The 22648-nt window shown below is 47.4% G+C and overlaps 1 protein-coding gene across 1 annotated transcript; it reads right to left on the bottom strand.

The window, feature by feature from the left end:
* Nucleotides 1-372: 372 nt before the first annotated feature.
* RTCB (RNA 2',3'-cyclic phosphate and 5'-OH ligase) lies at nt 373-17221 on the bottom strand. The gene is made up of 12 exons (XM_006271666.4): nt 17049-17221; nt 16830-16908; nt 14430-14497; nt 11476-11575; nt 9589-9745; nt 8666-8822; nt 7731-7890; nt 5564-5739; nt 4599-4787; nt 4011-4121; nt 2927-3046; nt 373-1455 (listed from the first exon to the last, which is right to left on the bottom strand). The coding sequence occupies exons 1-12, from the start codon at nt 17139-17141 to the stop codon at nt 1348-1350; spliced, it is 1518 nt and encodes a 505-aa protein (XP_006271728.1). The 5' UTR covers nt 17142-17221; the 3' UTR covers nt 373-1347.
* Between the last annotated feature and the right edge of the window lie 5427 nt (nt 17222-22648).

Raw genomic sequence — 22648 nt, 5'->3', positions numbered from 1 at the left:
AAGCTTCACTCAAGGGTGGAGAGTGGTGGACAAGAATTAGTCAAAGACATTAAGCTCTAGTGTATAAAGTTATTTAAACTATTACCAATCTGAGGGGGGAAAAAAAACAACCAACCCCCCCCAAAAACCCCCAGAGTGCCATGGAAACAAGAAGTTGCACAAATCAGAACCCACATGCAAACAGATTAGCACAACTATAACCTGAAATCTTATATCAGTTTCTAGACTGGCACTAGCACTTCTTTTTGTGGTTGCTGGGTTTTTTGTTTTGTTTTGGGGTTTTTTTTGGGGGGGGGGGAAGGGGAAAGAGAGAAAGAGAAGAAAAGGAAAAGAGATGGGGTGTTTCAGTAACGCAGTGAACATATGACACAGTCACCATCTTCCCATTTTATTTATAAATTCCCCAGACACTCAGTTTTGGTGACCTGCCCTTCAACTCCCATAATTACTGAACATAAATGAAAACAAATTGGCTAACTGGTCAGTCTGAAATTATATTACTGATATTCAGTCCTGAACCTGCATTTGGATCTGCAGGTCAAGGAGGACAGAAAGCTGACCTAGCACATCCAACTCCTACGGAGTTGGGCCTCTGAGGCTTATGCCAAGTACATCCGTTAGTGAAGTCATAACATCCATGGGTAATATAAAACCTAACAGACCCAACACTAGTATTTCCATTAAACTTTATGCAACACCTGCCAACATCAAGTCAGTATACATGGGCTAAAGTTTAGCTGGGAAACAAAGGATGCTGTGTCTGACCCCTTGTTAGCCAGTCACCCTCAAAAGAAAGGAGTGCTAGACTACTCCCCCCTCTTCAATCATTTACTAGCCAGGTACCAGCATGCTGCATACAGCACAATGCAGACCAGCTTCTGAAGCCAGAACATCCTTTCATTGCAAGAAGTTCTGTGCATCATATGGTAGAAGACTTAAGTGGTCTTTGGAATTTCTAGGCAATGAGGCCAAGAGAACAGAGTTTATATATTACTTCTTCTAACAAAGGGTGTAGTTACTTAAGTCTGCAGGCTAACTATGGACAGTGTGCCCCAGTGAGATCTGCAGTTCTGCTAATGGAATTTCATGCATGTTTGTGGGACCACTGCACACAGAACAATAGAATGATTGTTTACCCCCTCGCCAGGGGTTAAGTGCATCTAGCAACAAGAGAGTTAGTTTTAAGAGTCTGGGTAAGACTAGGAGTGTTCTTGTCTGCCTGCATTTCCAGAAAAGGGAGCATGGTATGTGAGCACTCTGTTGTCGAGAGGTCTGGTAAGTTGATGTTTGTCAGTTCTGGGGGAGGCCTTGTAATGCCAACAATTTTGCCAATGTCACAGTCAGTTTCTATCCTTTAATAACAGCAATAGGTCTCAGTTTGATAGCCTTCTTGCTGATGCCAGCAGCATGGCACGTATTTACCACATCTGTCACATTCTTATAGGATTCTGGTGCCTGAAAAAAAAGGAAAGGCAGAGTTAAATATACATGTTTTGCTTTATTCTCCTCCTAGTCTCTGTAGAAGTAGAAAAATTTTCATTGGAAGATCTTTGCAGTCTAGAAAAGGTTCACTTTTGACATCAGTGGGAAAGCCCCCAAGGAGTTTCTTCTTAACATACATATTTTGACAAAGAACTTGACTGGGCTTATTTTGAATACAGGTTCATTACAAACATTCAAATTGCACCTTGGTTAAAGCATCCTCCTCAAAAAATCCCCAACACAATTGGCAGGTGTTCAAGAAGCAGGTTTTCTGTACATGAGAAACCCTAAAATGAGTTCCTTCTCATACCTCATGTTATATAACAAGAGTTCAAGGTATCCTAAAAGGCAAAACGTCTACATATTGCCAATTCTCTTCAGGGAAAAAAGCAGGATAAAATGAAATTAGAGCTAAATCAACAAAAAAAAAAAAAACAGAGGAAGCGCAAAGTCATCCAACAGCATGTGTGGTGCTGGTGTCAAGTCTCTGCAAAATGAGTAATCATTCCTAACCTCAGAGGAGGGCTTTCCAGAGCCACGGCCTTTCCAAAGGCAGGTAAAAATATTCAATGTTATGCCTGGATGTTTTGACAGTTCATCAGAAAGTGAAGCAGCTGTACATACCTTTGTGCCAGTGGACAATTTACCACTGGATAGTACCATATACACAAAGAGTCAAACATACGCTAGTAGGAAGGAACAGGCTGCAAGTGAATCTAGACAGGTTACAGGGGTGGGCCAAAGAGAACAGGATGGGGTTCAACACTGACAAGTGCAGGGTACTGCACCTGGGGAGGAAGAACCAGCAGCACACCTACAGGCCGGGGAACTCTCTTCTCGCCAGTGTTGAGACACAAAAGGATCTTGGAGTCATCACTGATGTCGGCCCATGTTCCTTGTGGCAGTGTGGGGACGCGGTCGGGAAGGCCAACCATACCTTGTCGTGCATCCACAGATGCATCTCAAGCAGGTCCAAGGAGGTGATCCTCCCCTTCTACATGACACTGGTCAGGCTGCAGCTGGAGTACTGCATCCAGTTCTGGGCGCTGCACTTCAGGGAGGGATGTGGCCAATATGGAGAGGGTCCAAAGGGCTACCCGCATGATCAGGGGTCAGCAGGGCAGGCCCTATGAGGACAGGCTGAGAGACCTGAACCTGCTCAGTCTCCAAAAGAGAAGGCTGAGAGGGGATCTAGCGGCAGTCTACAAACTAGTCAAGGGGGACCAGCAGGCATTGGGAGAGTCCCTGTTCCCCCGAGCAATCTCAGGAGTTACAAGAAACAATGGACACAAGCTAGTGGAGGGTAGTTTCAGGCTAGACATTAGGAAGCGTTATTTCATGGTCAGGGAGGCTACTCTTTCCTGCCACGGCAGAGCGGGGTCGGACTCGATGATCTCCTCAGGTCCCTTCCGACCCTACCAACTATGAAACTATAAAGACTTACTTCCTCCATGACCAGTTTGGGAGAAGCAACACGAATGGCAATGCCCATGTCAGCCAGCTTGTCCAACACATCCTGGAAGTCCAAGTTACGTCGAGATTTGGCTCGGGATAGTGCACGACCCTAAACAATAGTTTGAGATAACTTTAGCACATGCTGTAGCTATTACAAAGAATGATGGTTACATTATTAGGAGATGCACACTGAACATGAACTCAAAACTCCTTGCTATTTCATTTAAGGGAGCACTTGGAGAAGCACTGATACATAAAACAAAGTCTGAGCAAGATGGGATCCATTGAGCTTTCTACTAGTTTGCATGTGTTTTTAGTGCTATGCACTTCATGTAATTAACAAGTCAACTGAATAATATTTAGCAGGGTGTGTTTTAGAAATGAACACCAGGCAGCAAGAGGTGTGCTTCAATGCATGAAACTGGGTATCCTGGAGTGAGCCAGGACACAGGAAAAAGTACAATTTGTAGATTCTAGGGCTTCTAAAGTTATACATCTTGAAGCATTACTGCTATGGGGTGTCTATCACATACACAATCCACTGTGTGTGGGTCCTCAAGATTCCAGCAAATCAGTATGAACAACTGGAGGTTTTACTAGACACCACCTCCTCCCCAAGCAGTACTGCTGTCACTGCTCCCCCATACAGCACCAACCAGCTGCCAAGTCACTAATGATATCCTGACTTCATGGATTTGTTCCAATTGCTTGACAGGTTAGATATAGCCCACAGGCAATGTGCTGCTGACCCCTGCACTAGGGGATGGCCATGCAGCATTTTGATAAAGGTTTTCATTTTAGTTCTTAATTCTGGGCTGCCAGCCCTTGATAGCAGGGTTGTGTCTTCCCCTCTTTGATTTGCCAGGAACTTCACTTACTTCCTCCAGAGCCATCCAAAAGCTCCCCTTTGTACTGTAAAATACATAAAGCACATCATGACCAGGCACATGGGAACTCTCCCGCTTACCTAGAAGTTCACAGCACACCAGACACCACTTGAGCAGGTGGGATTAGTCTGAAACCCCCTCCCCCACAAAAAAACCCAATCTTATTCCTTCCCCGCCCCTACTTACAGCTCCATGGCAAGTGGTTCCAAAGGTCTCGGTCATGCCTTGATCCGTACCAGTAAGAACATAGCTGCAGGTGCCCATAGTCCCACCAATCAGCACCGGCTGTCCAGTCAGCTGGGGATGCATACACAATTGAAAATTAACATAGGAGAGGGAAGGGGATGCGGGGAGGGGGGCACAGGCATGAAGACCCTGGCTCCAGAGAATGAGTTTGAAGTTTACATACTATAAAGGAATGCTGGCAAGCTTAAAGGTGCATGTGCCAGGACTCCTGGACAGCCTAGAAAGGGCATATGCAAGTGTGCTCATTTTCAACAAGGAGGCAAGGTAAACGAACACAATCTGCCCTCCTGAGCGGACAACAGCAGAGCTGCTGAAGGTCATGCAAGTGACTGTGTTGAGGGGAAGAAGGTGAATCAGAGTGGTTCAGAATCCCATACAACCCTGAGGATCACTACTGACACCCATCTGAGTTCTGACTCATGTTCACTGTGCAAACTCAGCACACTTTTCCTTCATTAGAAACAGAAGCCTGGCTTTTTCATTCCCCCAAATCCACCCTTACCTCCATCTCCCACAAGTTAACTGTACCTGGTAATCAACAGCAATGAGAGGATGATGAGGGGGGAAAGCTCTAGTTGATCCTTTTCTATGCACCAGCAGGGTCCGCTCTTTTCCATCCACCACATGTTGCTCCACTTTGGCAATGTTGTGTGACACATCATAGATCACATGCATATCAAGGTCATCAGGAGTCGTGTTGAAGACTTTGGCAAAGGCCTAAGAGAGAAAGTTTAGACTTAACTATGGGATTGATTCATTAATGCTGCTAAAGTCTCAAGGCTTTCCAGGACTAAGAGCAGAAACACCACTGAAAAAATGCTTATTACAGGGAAACAGTATGGCATAACAGAGCAACAATGCAAATAAAATGACATGACAAGTAAGGCACCACAGTCAGTTCACACTCCATTATTCTAGAGCCAAATTCTATCCTAGTGCAAATGGGCGCAGCAGCTTTAGAGTTGGGTTGTATTTAAGAACTGGACTGTACCAGCCCTCTGTTCCCAGGCAGGTTTGATCTTTCTTAAAGTCTTAGAAATAGGTATCAAGCAAACAGGAAGCTTTAGAAACCCAGAAGGACTGGCAGAGAGAGACGCAGAAAAGGTTAAGTTTCATGGATGCTGGGGTCAGAAGGGACCTCAACAGATCGAGTCTGACCCCCTGCCTAAGCAGGAAAGAATGCTGGGGTCAGATGTGTTACTCTACTTGAAAGAATGCCCTCTCAAACTGGCAGAAATGCTCATGTTCCATTTACAGAAGTTTTAAGACACTTTTGAAAAGACTTAACCTTGAGACACATTTGGGGTTTAATAGTAGAGGTGCTAGAAGACTGAAGACCATGATAAAGCCACCAACCAAATATAGCAGAGATAGCAGAAAAATCCATGTTTCAATTACTGTTCAGTTGCTGCAGCTTAATTATATATTTCACTTTGCTCCAAAGATCAGAGAAAAAGCACCAAAGTGCTTGCTTCCCAGCACCCCAATCCTACCTGTCTAGTTAGGAAAGTCATGGAAGAGCGGTTAACCCATGCGTAGTTCCCAGCTGCAGCCATTCCTTTTAAGTAGTCCTGTCCCTCTGGAGAAGCAATCCTGGCACATGCCAGCTGGCGATCATTCACTATGATCTTGTCTCGTTTCATAGCTTTCTCCATGGCCACCAATGCATCTGTGGAAAAACATGCAAAACAAAGTAGCATGCATCTTTTTGCTCTGAAGGAAGTAATAAGTCTGAATTTATAGACAAGATATGCAGCTCTCTTCAAAGATTAGATTAGGGCTTTTGATTCAAAGCTCACTGAAGTTGGTGGAAAGACTCTCATTGAACTCTAGAAGGATTTGGATTGCAAAGCATCTCTCTCTCCTCCCCTCCACCCCCAAAGTAGATCATTGAACCTTCTAGCTATACAGAGAAGGTTAAAGTGAATCTGTGGTATAACAATTTCTGCTGTACAGAACTTTTCAACACCATCTTTAGAGAGAAAAGGGAAGTGTGTGTGTGTGTGTGTGTGTGCGCGCGCGCGCACGCACACACACACAAGACATTGACTTATTGCGCTAATGAGTTACAGTGTGTGACAGGGGGTTCCCTAGGGCCGAACTCTGAGGCCCGCCTGCCTGTCACCATGACAGGAGGCCTACTCAGGGCCGAGCTCTTCGTGGCCCGCCCACCTGTCTCTGGGCAACCGCCCGCTTATCTCGCCCGCCATGCCTTTGATGATAATTGATTCATATATCCATGTCAATTAAGCGGGAGGCTGCCCATTGTAATGCCCCAATGCCAGGGGGCGCTCTGCGGCTCCGACCTCCCCTAATACCACAGCCCAAGCCTCGCAGATGGCATCATGGTGTTACTATAATCACCGGCCCCATACTGGGCCCCAGAAATCGTCCTAACAGGACCCCTCTCTGATCCTTCCGATCAGGCAGCCACTCTGCCATCATCCAGGCTACTTAGCCCCCCCGAAGCTATCTTCCCCTCTCGGGTGTGGTCCCCCCGGGACCTTCGGCTACCTGGCCCTGGCCCACCTCCAGGCCAGTCGGGACCCCAGGCCCCCAGCTCTTGGGTGTCCCTCGCGGTGGGCCCCTGGCCCTTTTGACCCTCTCTGGTCCTGGCCCCAGCATGGGCCAGTCGAGGGTACTATCCCCTTCGGGCTGGGTCTCTCTAGTCGCTCACTCTGTCACTGGGCCTCACCGTGCCGCTACTCCCCATCGTCTCGGGGGCAACCGCAGCACCGTGCCCACATCACTCCCACTCTCGGAGTCCGCCCTCTCTGGGCCCCTCACAACACTGGCCCTCTAGGCCCTCCAACAAACACATGGGTAACCCACCTGGTGGTGGTGGGAGCTAGGGGTTAAGGCGCCCCGACCTGCCTTTCGCCAGGGTGATAACTGGCCTGGCATTTCCTGGGGCTCCCGCGCCACTGAGAGCCCCACCAGACCACCCACTCCCAGCAGGGTGCAGTTTCGGGTCATGCCCAGGACCAGGAGCCTCCTGCCAAGCCCTTGCAGCTCCCCCTTACCTCCAGGTCATTCACAGCAGCCCTACGGCCAGGCGATGTTGCTGCCTGGCCTCCTGCAGCCAAACTGCCTTGTTTATATAAGCAGCCTAAGCCTCAAAATGGCTGCCCTAATCAAGCACCTGGAGGCTGCCAGCTCCAGGCCCTTAAAGTGGCAGAGACACCCCGTGCTCTGCCACAGTGCCTTTTCTTCTCTTCCTATTATTTCTGCCTCAGAAATAATCTGCACATGCACCCCCCCCCGAGCTTGGCAGTGCACCCCCTGCAAAAAAGCGCCATTAACACTGCCGGTGGTTCGTGATCGCAGCTGGCTGCCGCTGACACTGCTGGCAGCATCTGTGGGTGGTTGCCGACCATTGGTTGGCACTCATCACAACCCCCACGCCCAGCACTGTGGCCAAGCGCTAGGGCCGCCTGCAGGAGCTCCTTGCTTGCCGCCACCATGCTCTTGCCGCTGCCACCGCCTGTGGGAGCTCGCTGTGGCCCCCCAGCCTCCGGAGGCAGATGGCATTCATGGCCAAGACTATCCTAATAAGCTTGATTTGACAATGGTATTTGTTGTGAGCAAGCTGCAAAGCATTACAAAAATGCTGTAATACCTGGAAGAAGATAGAAAGTAGCATGTTATCACAAAATATACCTGTAGCAACTTGGTGGCCCAGACCTCTGCTGCCACTGTGGATCATTACACACACTTGTCCTTTGTGGTCGATGCCCATCTTCCTGGCAGCATACTCATTATAGATGTCATCCACAACCTGGATCTCTGCATAATGGTTCCCTGCTCCCAGAGTACCCAGCTGTCAATTAGAAGAAAACTTTACTTAATATTGATTTGACATGGGAAAGAAGATGAGCCTAAAGCTGACTTGGTGGACTAAGGCACCTCACTTAACCTTTAGGTCCATTTCCTCAACTATGAACTGCCAATTACCTACTTTACAAGGGAAGTGTGAGATAATTAGGATCTATTAAATTTAAAAAAAACTAAAATGCTATGAAACTACATTATATTAGTAAGTATTAAAAGGAACTGAAAGACAAGGCCCTTGAGTTGCATTCATAGCACATTATCTTAATTTAGCTGCATACAAACCTGAAGACTGACAAATCACTGTGAAAATGGGACTAAGTTACATTATTTAGTCTAAGGGGTGGGGTGCGGAAGGAGGGAGAAGCAGGTAACACACCATTGCTAGCTCATACAACAGGGAAAAAAAAACAACAAATAAACCTCTAGAGTAACTACAATTGTTAAGGGACTGGCAAAGATTAATAGCCAAGGAATCACCCAGCCCATACTAGCTATTTATCAATATAAAGGGAGGGTGCCTCACAAACTCTTTACTATAACCTATTTTAATATATAGGTAGGATTAGCAGTACATTTCTCTGGTGATGTTTCTTTTATTCCACTTCTGAGAAATCACCTTTAAAAACAAAACCCCCAGATGACTGATACACGCACCCTGAGAGCTGACACAGGGAATAACGCATGGAAATGACAGGATCTACTTACTCACTTTGTCATGAGAAAGCTGGGAGAGCTTACCACCACTTCACAAGTAACATTACCTGAGGCAGACCCCTTTTCTTTGCTCTTGAGGAGACCTTATTAGGATCAGCCTGCAGCATCCTCCCATATTCCTCACAGTGCTCTTTGTCCTCTGCCCAAGCATATCCTTCCCGAAGAGACCAGTCCACACCCATCTCCAGGGCCTCTTCCAAGTCCCTGCAAATCAAGATGCATCCATCAAGCTCTTAAATAAGCATAAGCAGTAAGTGCCCCTGCTGTGTGAAATAAGGTTGTCATCCGAGCCTTTCCTGACAACCCAAAAGCAAAGACTATAGACACTTGTTATTAAAACTATTTGCTAATTCATCATGTCCTCTCCTGCTTACTAAAATGAAAGCTGCCTTTAACATTGCTGCCTGCATTTGGGCATGGACAAATGCACACTTGGAGCAGCTTCAGAAGGGAAGATGCCGCTGCTGCTGCTCAGGAACACAGAGCAGCTGTTATGCTTCCACTTGTTGCATAAGCCTGTAGACAAGCAAGCTGAACTGTCCAACTTTAACCTAGGATTGAAATTGGAGAGGTCTACACTTCACTAGAGTCTGCGGCACACTATTATAACATAAAAGTTGGCATGAGAGCAGCAACTCCCTCTCCCCTTTGGAAACCACTCCAAGCGCACATTTGTCTATGCCCTTATTATAGAAAGCCTCCATTAGGAAGAGTGATAAATCACTCAACCAATCCTCAGTCTTCTAGAGAACCCCTAGGTCTGTGCTTTAATGATTATTTCAGCCCGTGGGGACTGGGAGAAGCGAGAAGCAACTGAACAGCTCAATAAGTTCCCTCATTTTCCTTTCAGCTCTCCACCTGCTTTGTTAAGGGGTTTACAAAGGATAAGCACTCTTTATCCCTAAGTAGCACGCAACACCCCCCCCCCCCAAACAAACAAAAAACAACCCACCAAAAGTCATCTTCTTACTTGGCATTCATGGGGATGACACCCTTGGAACCCACACCCACAGGAATATGGTCAAACATGGCCTGAGCAAGCTGTTCCTTCACAGGCTGTACATCACATTCATCCAGATTCGTACGCAGTAAGCGGACACCACAGTTGATGTCAAAACCAACACCACCTGAAAAAAGTGTAATGCTCAGAATAAAAACAGTTCACAGAGTATTGCTTATTTGTGAGGCACAAAGTTTTATGCTGCGATTTTCTCCCATAGTCATGTTTAATGATGATGTGCTTCCTGACAGTATACTGGTACAGGAAGCCTTCTTTGGTCCTCTGAAAGAACAGCTGTAGACTGCTCCATGTCAAGGAATTTACCTGCAGTCCTGAGGCTCCTGACAAACTAATGGTGAAACCACCTAAAGAGGGTAAATTCTGGAACACTTTTAACAGAGGCTATAGCTCCTTCACTTAGTGCTGCAAGGATGCCGTAGTAGATCAGGGGTACAAAAAGTGCAAGCCTTCACAAACCTTTTACCTTATTAACCACTAGAACAATGTTACATAAGCTACACAACACATTGGCTTCTACCCTAGCAAGATCAGGCTTTTCCATGTTCAGTTGCAGCTATTTAAAAACAGAAGTCTGAATTCAGGTAGGTAGCTCCTAATATGCTGTCAACAGTAACAGAGTAAGAGAGCTTGCTCTCTTACTGGCATGTCTGGCATGAGAGTGCAAACTTCTTGGGTTATGTTAAGAGATACTTTATTGCAAAACTAGAAGGGATCAGCAAAGTAGTGAGAAGTCAGGAACATGGGAAAAAAAACTGAAAGGGAAAGACTGGAAAGAATGAGATTGTTTATCTTAGGAGACACATAAAAGAGTACAGGACCTGTATCTATTAAATAAGGCAGCGGTTCCCAACCCTTTTTCTTTTCCTGTGTACTGGGATGTGTCAAACAGGCTGCCTCCCTCCTGGGGCTGCCTCACCCCCCAGTTTTAATCCTGAATGTGCCTGCTGGCAGTGAAAGCCGCTTGCCCAGGTGGACAGATGGGGGTTTGAGCAAGGGCCTTGTGCCACGACCCAGCAGCCAAACACTTCGTGGCTCATGGTTGGGAACCTTTGAAATTAGGGCTGGTCAGAGGAAGGTCGATCAAAGGCTTCTGCTCTCCTTGTCACATAAGAAGGGGCCATCTGACCAAGTTAAGTGGAAAGTTAAAAAAAAAAAATTGTTGTTACATCAGAAAGGAACTGTGAATTTTGTACCAAAGAAAGATGCTGAGGCCAAAGACTTAAGATTCAAGAAGTGCTTAGATGTTTACCATAGCTAATAGCAACTCAAGGTATTCTTGCTACTCATATAAACCCTTTCCAAAGGGTAAAAAAAAACAAACCTAACTCATTTCAGGTGTAAGCCAATCTCTAACTCTTAAAGACCAGAGCTACTGTTGAATGCCAGCACGGAAATATCTGTATAGTCTTAATAGGAGTCAACTGAAACGCTCTTCAATATTTTGCCTGTTTAAGATTCTAAATCCTCAACATAAAAAAGGACATGCATTTTAAATACTTGAAAATAAAAACCCTTGTTCTTCTTTTATTCTCTATACTAAAGAAAAGCTCAGAATTCTAGGTTGTCCTCTCAGTGAACCAGACAGCAAGGCAGTACAATGAGGGCAAAATCCTTCCTAGTGCAGGCGATTTGGATATAATTAGTTGCTTCATAACAGATACCCAGGTGTCTAGGTGCAGAAACTTAGGACTCGGTAAAGAAAAAGCCTTTTGCATCACTATAATACGTTTTATTTTTCACTTTTTTATTTTGCAGACCTGGAAATCTCTAAAAGCAAGAAAAATGCCCTGGAAGATTTCTAATAGGTAGATTAGATCAGATTCAAGTTAGTCTTACCTGGTGACACCACTGCCTCTGGGTCACTCATATCAAAGGCAGCCATGTTGCCAATAGCAAACCCATAGCCAGAATGGACATCGGGAAGCCCAATGGATCTCTGAAAGTAAGTTTAAACAGGCTTTTAAAATACACATCCTTGTATCAGAAACAAACTACATACCAAGACCCTTAATTGTTTTAGGGAGACTTGCCATGTGGATAACTGGTTTGTTCATCTGCATCAGAGTTCTCAAATTCAGTGCTGACACACAATGCACCCTATGGACTGCAGTCAAATGGTAGCTAAGCTAATAAGGTTTTAACCTTCAGGCTTCAGCTGCCTCAGGCAAAGTTCATCTTATTCAGTGAAGCTGGATTTAATATGGACAAACCCATGTTCAAAAGGCAGAGAAGCTGAGGAAATATCAGGTTTTGCTGAATCCATCCTAAAACCGCTTGTCACCCACAGAGCAAGTTTTGTCCAAGACACCACAGACTTGCTACGGAAACTTAAAAACATAGACCACCTTCCCAGCAACACACTCCTAGCCACAATGGACGTTACCAGCCTATACACCAACATCGCACACCAGGATGGCATCCATACCTGCCTTACATATCTACAGGAACAAGATTACAACCCAGAATACAGACCCAAAGATATCACTGAGCTTATACACTTCATCCTCACACACAACAATTTCATTTTTAATAGTCAACACTTCCTCCAGATGATGGGAACAGCTATGGGCACTAAAATGGCCCCACAGTATGCCAACCTTTTTATGAGCCACCTGGAAGAAGACTTCCTCAAGAACTGCACCATCAAACCCTTGCTGTACTTATGATATATTGATGACATCTTCATCATTTGGAGTGAGAACCTGGAATCTCTGATTGAGTTCCACCAGAAATTCAACAATCACCATCCTTCCATCCGACTTTCTTTAGAATACTCCAACACCAACATCCCCTTTTTAGACACAAGGATCAGTATCCAGAAGGGTAAAATACAGACCACGGTATACAAGAAACCCACAAACCAACATACATATCCGCACAGAACCAGCAATCACCCGAAACACACCAAAAAAGCTGTGATATACAGCCAAGCCCTCAGATACCACCGCATCTGTACTGAAGAGAACACCCGGGATTGCCACCTCACCAATCTTAAAAAGGCTTTCACCCAGCAAGGACACTCCTCCAGAGAGGTAGATCGCACGTTTGAAAGAGCCACCTGGATACCACGTGAAGAACTGCTGCAGTACAGAAGAAAAACACCCACAAATCGCACACCGCTGGTTATGACCTATCACCCATCCCTTGAACCTGTACGGAAAATCCTCAAAAAATTGCAACCCATATTAGAAAAAGACCCTATTCTTAAAAAGATCTTCCCAGAGCCACCCATTCTAGCCTTCAGACAAGCACCAAACCTTGCCAACCTCATCACCAGAAGCAAACTTCCTCAAGCCCAGAACACACCAAAAGGATCCAGACCGTGCCATGACAAGAAATGCAAAACCTGCCCCCACATCTCCACCACCCCCACTATTACTACACCCCACAACAGAGCCATCAGCATCCCTGGATCTTACAGCTGCACCTCCAAGAATGTAGTATACCTCATCCAATGTACCAAATGCCCTGATGGAAGATATGTAGGGGAGACCAGACAACAACTGCGCACCAGAATGAACGCACACAGGAAATCCATCAAAGACAGAAACACTCAATTACCGGTGGGGGCACATTTCTCACAGGAGGGCCACTCTCTCTCCAATCTCTAAGTCCTGATCCTCAAGGGAAACCTACACAACACTTCCCAGAGACGAGCCTATGAGCTCCATTTCATCAACCTGCTGGATACTAGAGATCAGGGACTAAACACAGACATTGGATTTTTGATACATTACAATCTGCCTGGCAACTGACTCCCCAGCCCAGCCCCTGGCTTGTTTACTTTTCATTCCATCCAGGAAGAGCACACACCAACTGCTGCAGCTTCCTTAGCCTGATGAAGGGTTTTTGAACCCGAAAGCTTGCTTAATAACTATTCTCCAACCATTTGGGTTGGTCTAATAAAAGATATCAAATTCACCCAAGGAACCTTGTCTGCATATATATTACACACACACACACACACACACACCAGAAAAGGCTTGATTTCAGAGGAAGGTTGGCAGAGCTAACGTGGAAGACAATACAAGGCACGAAACATGGATGCTACCCATTTATAAGGGAGAATCTGTTTAAAAATTTAACTGGGAAAAGGGGTTCTAAGCCTGCCCTACTGCACCTTTTCCACTGTACAAATAAAACACAATACTGGAAGTTCTTCAGGATGAAGCAGTACTGCAGAGATGTACAAAAGCTTTCAAACCAGTTACATGCACTAGCCTGGCTATAGGTAGTGCCAAGTCATTAGCACTAAATTCAATTTGCATTTTAAGCTTCCCAACTCTCTACCAATTTTAAAACTGCAGCTGCCAAGAACTTGCACCCTGCAAGAGTTTCTCCAAGTTGATTCTCTCAGACTCCACTCAGTATATAGATTGGTTACCAGAAACATCTTATTGATCGAAGGGATCTTTAGTAGCTACTATGAGCCACATACAGTAGTTCTACTCAAAATGACACTGGCATGGGCTTTTTTCCTCCCTTACAACCAACCACAGACTGCTTCTGTTAACAGTAGCAGGAAGCAAGGCCTACGTAGCAGGAGAAGAAAATAAATCAATTTGAAAATGATTAGACAAGATCAAGTTGATGTAATGCCTAAATACTTCTGCTTCTGTCAAGCGTATTTGGACAGGCAGCCCTTGCAAGGGCCAAGAACCCTTTTGTCATGGGCAGGCTCCTAGCACAGACTGTTGTAACTTAGCCCTCTATGTATCTTTCATTTGGAAAAGAATACTATTCAGAAACATGAAGGGAAGAAAGAATAATTCTTCAGAGCAGTTACTCACATGGACAATGCCAGGTAGTGCAGCCACATTCCCAATTTGTTTCATGGCAGGCAGGAAACCACCAGCACCTGAAAGAAGACAACTAAAGGCTCATACAAGGAGCATGAATCATACAAGCACGTTTTGAGTTGCTGGCTCAACTCTGGGTAACCTTTGCTCATTACTAATTTGTTCCAATCTGAGACCCCGCACTTTGGGGGTGGTAGAGTTTCACTACCCACAGATTTCCTTAAGTTCTCCTGCTATTGTTTTGTACCAGTGTAGGGATGCAGATTTTTTGGGCCGATAGCAATGGCCAATTATTAACAAGCCATATCAGCTGATACCAATCTGATTGCTGATATGCAAGCCCGGCAGCTTGGAGAACAGAGTCTAGCTGGTAAGTTGGGGTGGTGTGGGGCTGGGTGTAAAAAAATAAAGTGAGGCCCCCACAACAAGGGAGGGAGTGAGGCAGGGGCAGGTGCTGCCCAGCCAGGGCAGGGAACTGCACAGGACAAAGCCCCAAGTGGCCTGTGAGGGTGGCTCCTGTTGCTGCTCACAACCCCAGGTAAGGCATGGGGGCCCCCATCTGTGCACAAGGCAAGGGCAAGGGAGGGCTGCCACTGTAGGCTGGGACCAGCGCTGGGTTCTTCCCCACAGGGTTGTTGGTGGTGCTGGGAGGAAGAAGAGGCTACAGAGTGGGCTAAGCCACCCCAAAATTCACCAGAGCCCCAACCCCTGCTCGCAGTGCCACTATTGTCTGCCCCCGGAAGAGCCTGATGCTGCCCCCAGCGCCAGCCTGCAGCAGCTACCCGCCCCCCCTCACCTTGCGCACAGATCTGGGAAGTGTCCCCCTCATGCCTCCCCCAGCGGTGTGCGCAGCTTCCCCCCCCGCACTTCTGAATGAGCCACTCAGGGCTCTATCCCACTTCCCACTCTAGCTGGGCAGTGCCTGCCCCTGCCCAATTACCTGTCCCACTCCCTCCCTCACCACAGGGGCCTCAATATGCCTCCCCCTGCCCCTCCCCTCCAGACTTACCAGCCAGATGCTGTTCTCCAAGCTGCCAGACTGGCTGTGCGTGTGCTGCTGCTGTGTCCATGCACACAGCATTTATTGGCAACATTAAATTGGCCACATCAGACAAAAAAGGCTGACTGCTGATAATGTCAATTTTCCTTTTACTGGTGCCAATACGATATGACCCGATGTATCTGTGCACCTCTGTAAATCAAGCTGTACTAGAATAGAGCAACTGCAGGCATTTTGACATCCTATAAGGCCCTTGGACAGCAAATAATGTTGGTTCACAATTTACACAGTGCTTCTACCTGTGCTAAAGTAGAAGACTTTTAGGAAAGAATCCCCCCCCCCAAAACCCCAACAAGACGTGACCAATATTCAATTAAGATGCACCCAAACTGATTTCTGATAGAAGAGCTGTTGATGCAACAGAAAGCAATACCAGAAGTGACACTTGTTGGCAAGTATCAGAAATCAGAGTAACTGGGCCACAAGAAGTAATCCTATTTAGCCTCTCTTCAGAGTCCTTTCCAGGTCACGGCTGAAGTATGTCCCGTGTACTGGATCCAGCACTCACGGTGCCAGTCCTGGATGTCCGGCATGTGATGTCTGCTCTGGACAGGGCAGGCGTATAGTATGAGGCCCGAACTGGGTGCCATATGCATCCTGCAGCTGGTGCCCTTCACATGGGGCTGATCCAGTACTGCGAGACCCAGGGGCAGCACTAGGGACTGGGACTCCATGGGTCAGATCCTCTGTCACTGCTCAACTGGAGGTTTTGAAAACCTAGCCAGACAAAACTCTGGCTGGGATGAGGTAGGCAGGAATGGTGCTGTTGTGAGCAGGGGGAGTGGACTAGATGCCTCCTGGGGTCCTGTCCAACCCTCATTTTCTATGACTGACTACAGCAGCAGTGCCGCCTGCCTGGCCCCAGCAGGGCTCTCTACTACCAAGTCCTAAATATGGAATTATTGTATTGGAAGCTCAAAATTAATCGCATTTGCTGAAAAATATGCAAAAAAACATGCAAATGTCTTATTTACTTTATATCGCTCTCTCTAAGTCACCAAGTGAGCAAGTGAATGAGAACTAGGTCCCACTTGAAACATTTCTTTATTTCGAGGGAAGCGTCATAAGAGTGCTGGCAGCAAACCCAGAAGTCCGTTAAGATTTCCTGAGTAACTTGGGTTTTGCATAAGCTGCACCAATTGGCTGCCTCCAAAGTTACCACACGTTTACTATCACTGATCGCACGTGGTACCAGGGTTGACATGATGGTACCCCGGGGCAGCCCGGGGCGGGGCTCGCGGCCGCCGCTCCAGTCACTGGGAGCAGGACCCGAGTTCCACAAAGGAACGTGAACGTTTGAGTGGGGGGTCCGCGCAGACGCGGGCACTCACCGCCGCCGCGGCAGGCGTTCCGCAGCTCCTCGAACATGAGCTTCTCCAGCGGGTCGTTGACATAGAAGACGCCTTCCACCTGCGCATGCGCCACGGTGAGCAAAGGCCACAATCAGCCCCGAGTGGAGGCCCTCCCGCCCCCAAGCGCGCGGCCTCTACGGGCACGTCCGCTCCCCCCCCGGCCGGACCGCTACGGCCCCGGGCCAGCCCCGCGCTCACGTTCATGTTGGGCACAAAACCCTTCTTGATGCGCCAGCAGTTCTTGTCGAGCTTATCCAGGTACTGCAGCTCGTCATTGTAGCTCCGGCTCATGGTGGCGGTGGCGGCTCTGTGTCACAGTGGCTCTATAGCGCCAACCAGATGCGGACGGAAGCCACTGAGGCTCACGCTAGCTGTAAAAGCGAGAGTCTGGGGCGGGGTGAGGGAGATGCCCGGACGGGATCTCCCGAGGCTCAAACTTCATCAGCTTGTTGTCTAATTGCTGGCGCAGCGTTACCAGGTGTGCGATCATGACTGTATTTGTGCCACTGCAAGCCTTGTACGGTCAGTAATAGCAACAGTGTTCAAAGGGCACGATAATTTTGAGGCAGCTAATTGATACAGCATACGCAAAACTCAACTAATATGCAAATTGATACAGCACATGTAAAACTCAACAACTCAGGGAGTCCTCAACTAATTGTTGGGTTTGCTGTCAGCACTTTCTTATGACGGCTTGTCTCCGAATAAAGAAGTGTTTCAGCTTTGACTACCCAGTTCTCATTCACTCGCTGGCGACTTACAGGGAGGAATATAAAATAAAGAAGACGACTCATTTGCATGCTTATTTGCATATTTTTCAGCCTACGATACTTTTTCAGCAAATACAGTAATTTTGAGCTTCCAGTGCAATTTCATATTTAAGATCTGGGAATGCTGACCAGCCAGAAGGGACCCCTGTGGTGCCCCCTAGACCCTGCCTTGTCTCTGCAGTAAGGGCACAGCGCTGGCAGCCTTCTCAGCCGGTGGGGCAGGGGCAGTGCACCTGGCTCAGCCTGATAGCATGTGTTAATGGCAGACACAGCAGTACCAATGAGCACCACGCCCCAGTGCTAAAAGGCAGGGAGCCCCACAGAATGGAGCTTAGGGGGCTGCATTAGTATCTGAGGAGAGGAGGGCTGGAAGGGGCTGCACAGGGTCATCTAGGCTAGGCCTCTGCTCAAGGTAAGATCCTCCCTGCCCAGGGGTGATGTGTAGGGGTGCATGCGGGTGCACATGCACCTCCTGAGCATGCAAAAAGGTGCCACCGACAGCCTGTGGGCAGTCGCTGCTCGCCACCCTGCTGCTAACACTGTCAGTGGCGTTTGTGGGTGGTCCATGATCCCCGCTGGCTGCTGCCAATGCTTGCGGTGGCATCTGTGGGTGGTCACTGACCCCTGGTCGATGCTCGCCCTCCCCCCTGCCGCCAACAGTGCTGGTGACATCTGCGGGAGCTCCCCTGCTTACCACCACCACACTCCCACCACTGCCGCGCTCCCACCGCCGCCATGCCCGCCCAGCTGCAGGGGGCACACGTTCATATCCCTGCCTGGACCATCCTGGCCATGTGATGAAGGAAACTTGGCTTCATAGAGTCCTAGAGAAGCAGGGCTACAGAGACCTTCCAATGTTGCATCTAATCCAACCCCCCGCCTGAGGCAGGAGCATCCCTCTCCAAACCATCCTATCCAATCCCTAATCTAAACTCTGCATTAGACTGTCAGTTGACACAGGCCAGATACCCTCACTTACTGCAGGTGAAGCAGGGGAACCATGGTGGCCAATGTCCTGCTTCTATAAAACGTTGTCAATAGATGCTCAAGACATCCTGGGTAGAGGGCCACACACCCCTGTCCGTACCAATCTGGTCACAGGGCAAAATTCCTTCCTGACCCCAAAAGTGATGATCAGTCTGACCCTGAGCAGAAGAGCAATACCCCTCCGCAAGGAACCTCTGGCTTTGGTCCGTAAAGGTGCACTTCTATCCTGCCATTAAGCCAGGGGTGGGCAAAATGGTGGATCCAGCTGGTGGCCAGACCCTATTGTTACCAAATTTGCCCATTACTTTGGGGTGTGCTCATTTATTAGGGATAGTTTCTAGGGTCTTGGTGATTCTGTCAATGTGCTGCTTGTGTTACTATACGGAGCTGTATTTCTCCCTTCTGCAAGCCCTCACCCCCAGTGGAGCTATCTTGCAGGACTCAATCTCAATGGGACTGGGTTCCTCCAGTCACCAAATCAGTCATACACACAAACACACACAAATTAACGTGGCACGCCTGATCTGGCCGGGCTGATCAGCATGGACAGGCTGACACCCTCATATGCCAAGAATCAGTTCATAAGAGCAACAATAAAATGCAGTCAGACACAAGCACACAGGTGAACAGAATCCCTCTGAATCCGGCTGGGTGTCCAGCTGACACCCTCATGGGCCAGCATTCAGTTCATAAGGGCACGTCTGAGTCAAACTGGGTCAATCAGCCTGTACAAGCTGATCCCCTTATGTGTTTCAAACTCAGCACGTCCCAATCTTGGCCTCTTGATGAGCAGACCCCACAATATTTTAGGCTTCACAGGGATCTTTAGCATAGGTAAAAGAAGTGTTGCTGCAGAGCACAGGAGGAAAAAGAAGCAGAGAAGGAAAAATATAACCAATTACTACCGGTTTGCCTATAAAAGTTATTTATTGCTAAGCATATGAAATATATAATAGTACTAGTAGTAATAGACATGCAAAAGAAAAACAAACACAAACAATGACAATACTACCCTGGTTTCACTAAGTATTTGGGGAAACTTAGCTCAAGCTTAACTGATACAGTTCAGGTTCAGAAGTTTATGCCTAGAAAGAAGAGAGAACGCTGGGAATCTCACCGAGTGCACGGTACTCAGGCTGCAAAGCTGACAGGCACAGTCTGTAGCACAATCCTTGGAGAGAGAGACGATCTGTTCTTCCAGCGTCCCAAGAATGACAGGGGATGGTGTCAGCACAGGAGTTTTCTTCTTCTTCTTTCTTTCTCCTTTTCTTTCTCCCTGCTTCTTCTTCTTCTTTCTTCTCTTTCTTCTTTTTTTTTTTAAGCACACACACTTACAGATTTTTATACCCTCAGTTCAGCTGCTTTGAAGCACCCTCAGTAGTGTAAATCATTGTCTTTTCTATTGATAAGGGGTTATCTGGTTTGGACCATCTCAGGAAACTGATTGATAATCAGGAAACACTTAAGATTAGGGAGTAACCCAAATACTTGGGAGCCAGCTTGAGATTCCTATGGATGGCAGATATCCTGATGGGATATCTCATGGTTTCTTCAGGGACAATAGATAGCTTGCAGTATCAGGATTTTGGATTTTTACTTGTTGTGAACAAGCCTCAGCTTAGCATGACTTTTCCAGATTTTACTATAGTCTTTTAACAGACTTAAAGCAATTATTGGGGTGCTCATAACCTTTTGTGGAGAGGACTCCCACCAGTCGTCTCGGGAAAGATACGACAACACCTGGGATTAGGGCTCCAGCAGGCTGGATGCTGTGATGAACCCTTAACCATTGTTCAAATGTTGCCCGTACCCCCTCTGACTCGGTCTCTTGCCTCAGCATTCCCTAACCCGGCAACCGAGTTTTAGTCAATCAAGTTTAAATAGGCCTCCCAGAGTGGGACCGGGGAATGTACGGCCCGAGATGCCTATTAAACTTAGAGCTGTGTGTGTGTGTCTGGGGGGAGAAAAGTCCTTAGCAAATCCAGATTAGAACTGGTCTGATAAATGCTGAGCTGGGTGTGTGTGAACATGGGTTAATTAACATTGGAAGCACAGATTCCCCATCATGCAGCGCTCTCCTGCTTCTCTGGTCCCAGAATTCACTGCAGTCTCTGCTTCAGGCTTTCTGTTTTCCATCTCTCATGTAAATGAATGGTCATCTGGTTCCATCTCAGATGCAGATGAGACCGAGGGCAGTTGTTCACTCTTATCACCCTTATCTGGAGAGTTTTAGGTGCGTCTCTCACTGCATCTTAATCAGTTTCATTTATGTGGGGGGGGGGGGTGAGTCCTTTGTGAGTCAGACAGACTGCATCCTGTGCCAGGGTTGCCCAAGAATACAGAGCTGAGGCGTAACACTATTTCCCAGCAGCCCCTGCCTGTGTTGCTGCAGCCAGTTCCCACGAAGACCAGCAGCATGGCATGGTGACAGCTTGGGGCCAGGGTTTCCATGGAGACTGGCCCCAGCAGTGCTGGCAGGGCACATGGCTGGGTGGGGAGCTGCTCTGGTGTTGGGATCTTCCAGTGATGACAGTGTGGTATGGAGCCGGGGCAGAGCTGTGATCCACTTCCCACCTGCCTCGCATGGAAATCCCGCATTGTCATGGTGCTGCAGCTACTGGCATTTCCATGGAAACTGGCTGCAGCAACATGGGCAGGGGCTGTTGGGAAATGGAGTCCGCTATGGGCCTCATCTGGCCCATGGGCCAGACTTTGCCTCGCCCTGTCTTAAATCCTCCCAGCCAAGCATCTGTCCAACCTTATCTTGAAAACTTTCAGAGGGGCAGATTCCACAGTGTCTCTAGGTGCCTGTTCCCATGCCTGACCACCCTCAGACTCAGGCAGTTCCTTCTAATCTCCAACCTGGATTTCCCCTGTTGCAGCTTGAGGCCACTGCTCCCATCCTGTCCTGTGTGGCCACAGAGAAAAGCTCATCTCCATCCCCTCAGAGGCCATTGCTCCTAGTCCTGTTCCTTACAGCCACAGAGAAAAGTCCATCTCCATCCCCTCTGTAATTGCCGTTCACATATTTGAAGACTTATCATATCCCCCCATCAGTCTTCTCTTCTTCCTAGCCCTAGTTTAGAGATCTCAAAGATACACAGGGTGTGCTGAATGGCCCGGTGTGCTGCACAGGTTACCCATTCCAGCTCGTCCCAGAGTGGCGGAACAGCTTCCATGAGCAACACAGCCCCCAGAGCCATGCTGCACGGGGCAGCCTCTCCAGGGCTGCACTGCACAGCCCTGTGGCAGCAGCAGCTCCAGATCCAGAATGAAGGGCTGGTCTGTGGGTCCGGTGTGGCCCATGGATCAGCCCTGTGCCACCCATCTGACCCTTGGAGCTGGATCAGTTTGAAATCCCTGTCCTACTTCTTAAAGTCTTTCCTCATAAGTCTTGTTTCCCAGGTCCCAAATAATTTCTGCTGCTCTTTGCTGGATTCTTTTCAAACTGCCCACATCCTTCTTGAAGTGTGTGGCTTGGTACTGCAGGTGAGGTCTTACCAGTGCTGAATACAACCCAGTATATACTGTTGACTTTTTTTGCAACAAAAGCACGCTGCGCATGAGTTTCGCTGTGCTGCAATCCATGAAGTCCTCTGAAAATAAATGGCCAATGGGGCTAAAATATAAGCTGCTCCTCAGAGTACCCAGACCAGACTGAAAAACAAAATCCCGCTGAAAAAATGACATTTTGCTACATGCAGTAATTCTGGCTGGAAAATACTTTCAGTGATGTTTTTGGATGTTTTAAGTAGGAAATTCCAAAATGAACTTATCTGAAAATGTTCATGTATGTTTTCCAAAGCAATTTTTAAATTTCAGATTTTCATTTCCCCTTTCATGTTCCATTTTTGTCATCAGAAGCAATACAACTAATAGTTCCCACTGTAATCCCTCCCCCCCACACCTTTTTTCCCCTTTCACTCTGTAACTTTTTAAAACATCTTAAACTTTGGAAGAGTTGATATAAAAATTAAAATTGTCCCAGGATAAGTTATAAGTTGGAGACATATGGCAAAGTTACAGGGCTGACAAGTTGGA

Source organism: Alligator mississippiensis, chromosome 4 (assembly GCF_030867095.1).
Source record: "Alligator mississippiensis isolate rAllMis1 chromosome 4, rAllMis1, whole genome shotgun sequence".
Taxonomy (NCBI): Eukaryota; Metazoa; Chordata; order Crocodylia; family Alligatoridae; genus Alligator; species Alligator mississippiensis.
This window is presented reverse-complemented; position numbering and strand designations above follow the sequence as displayed.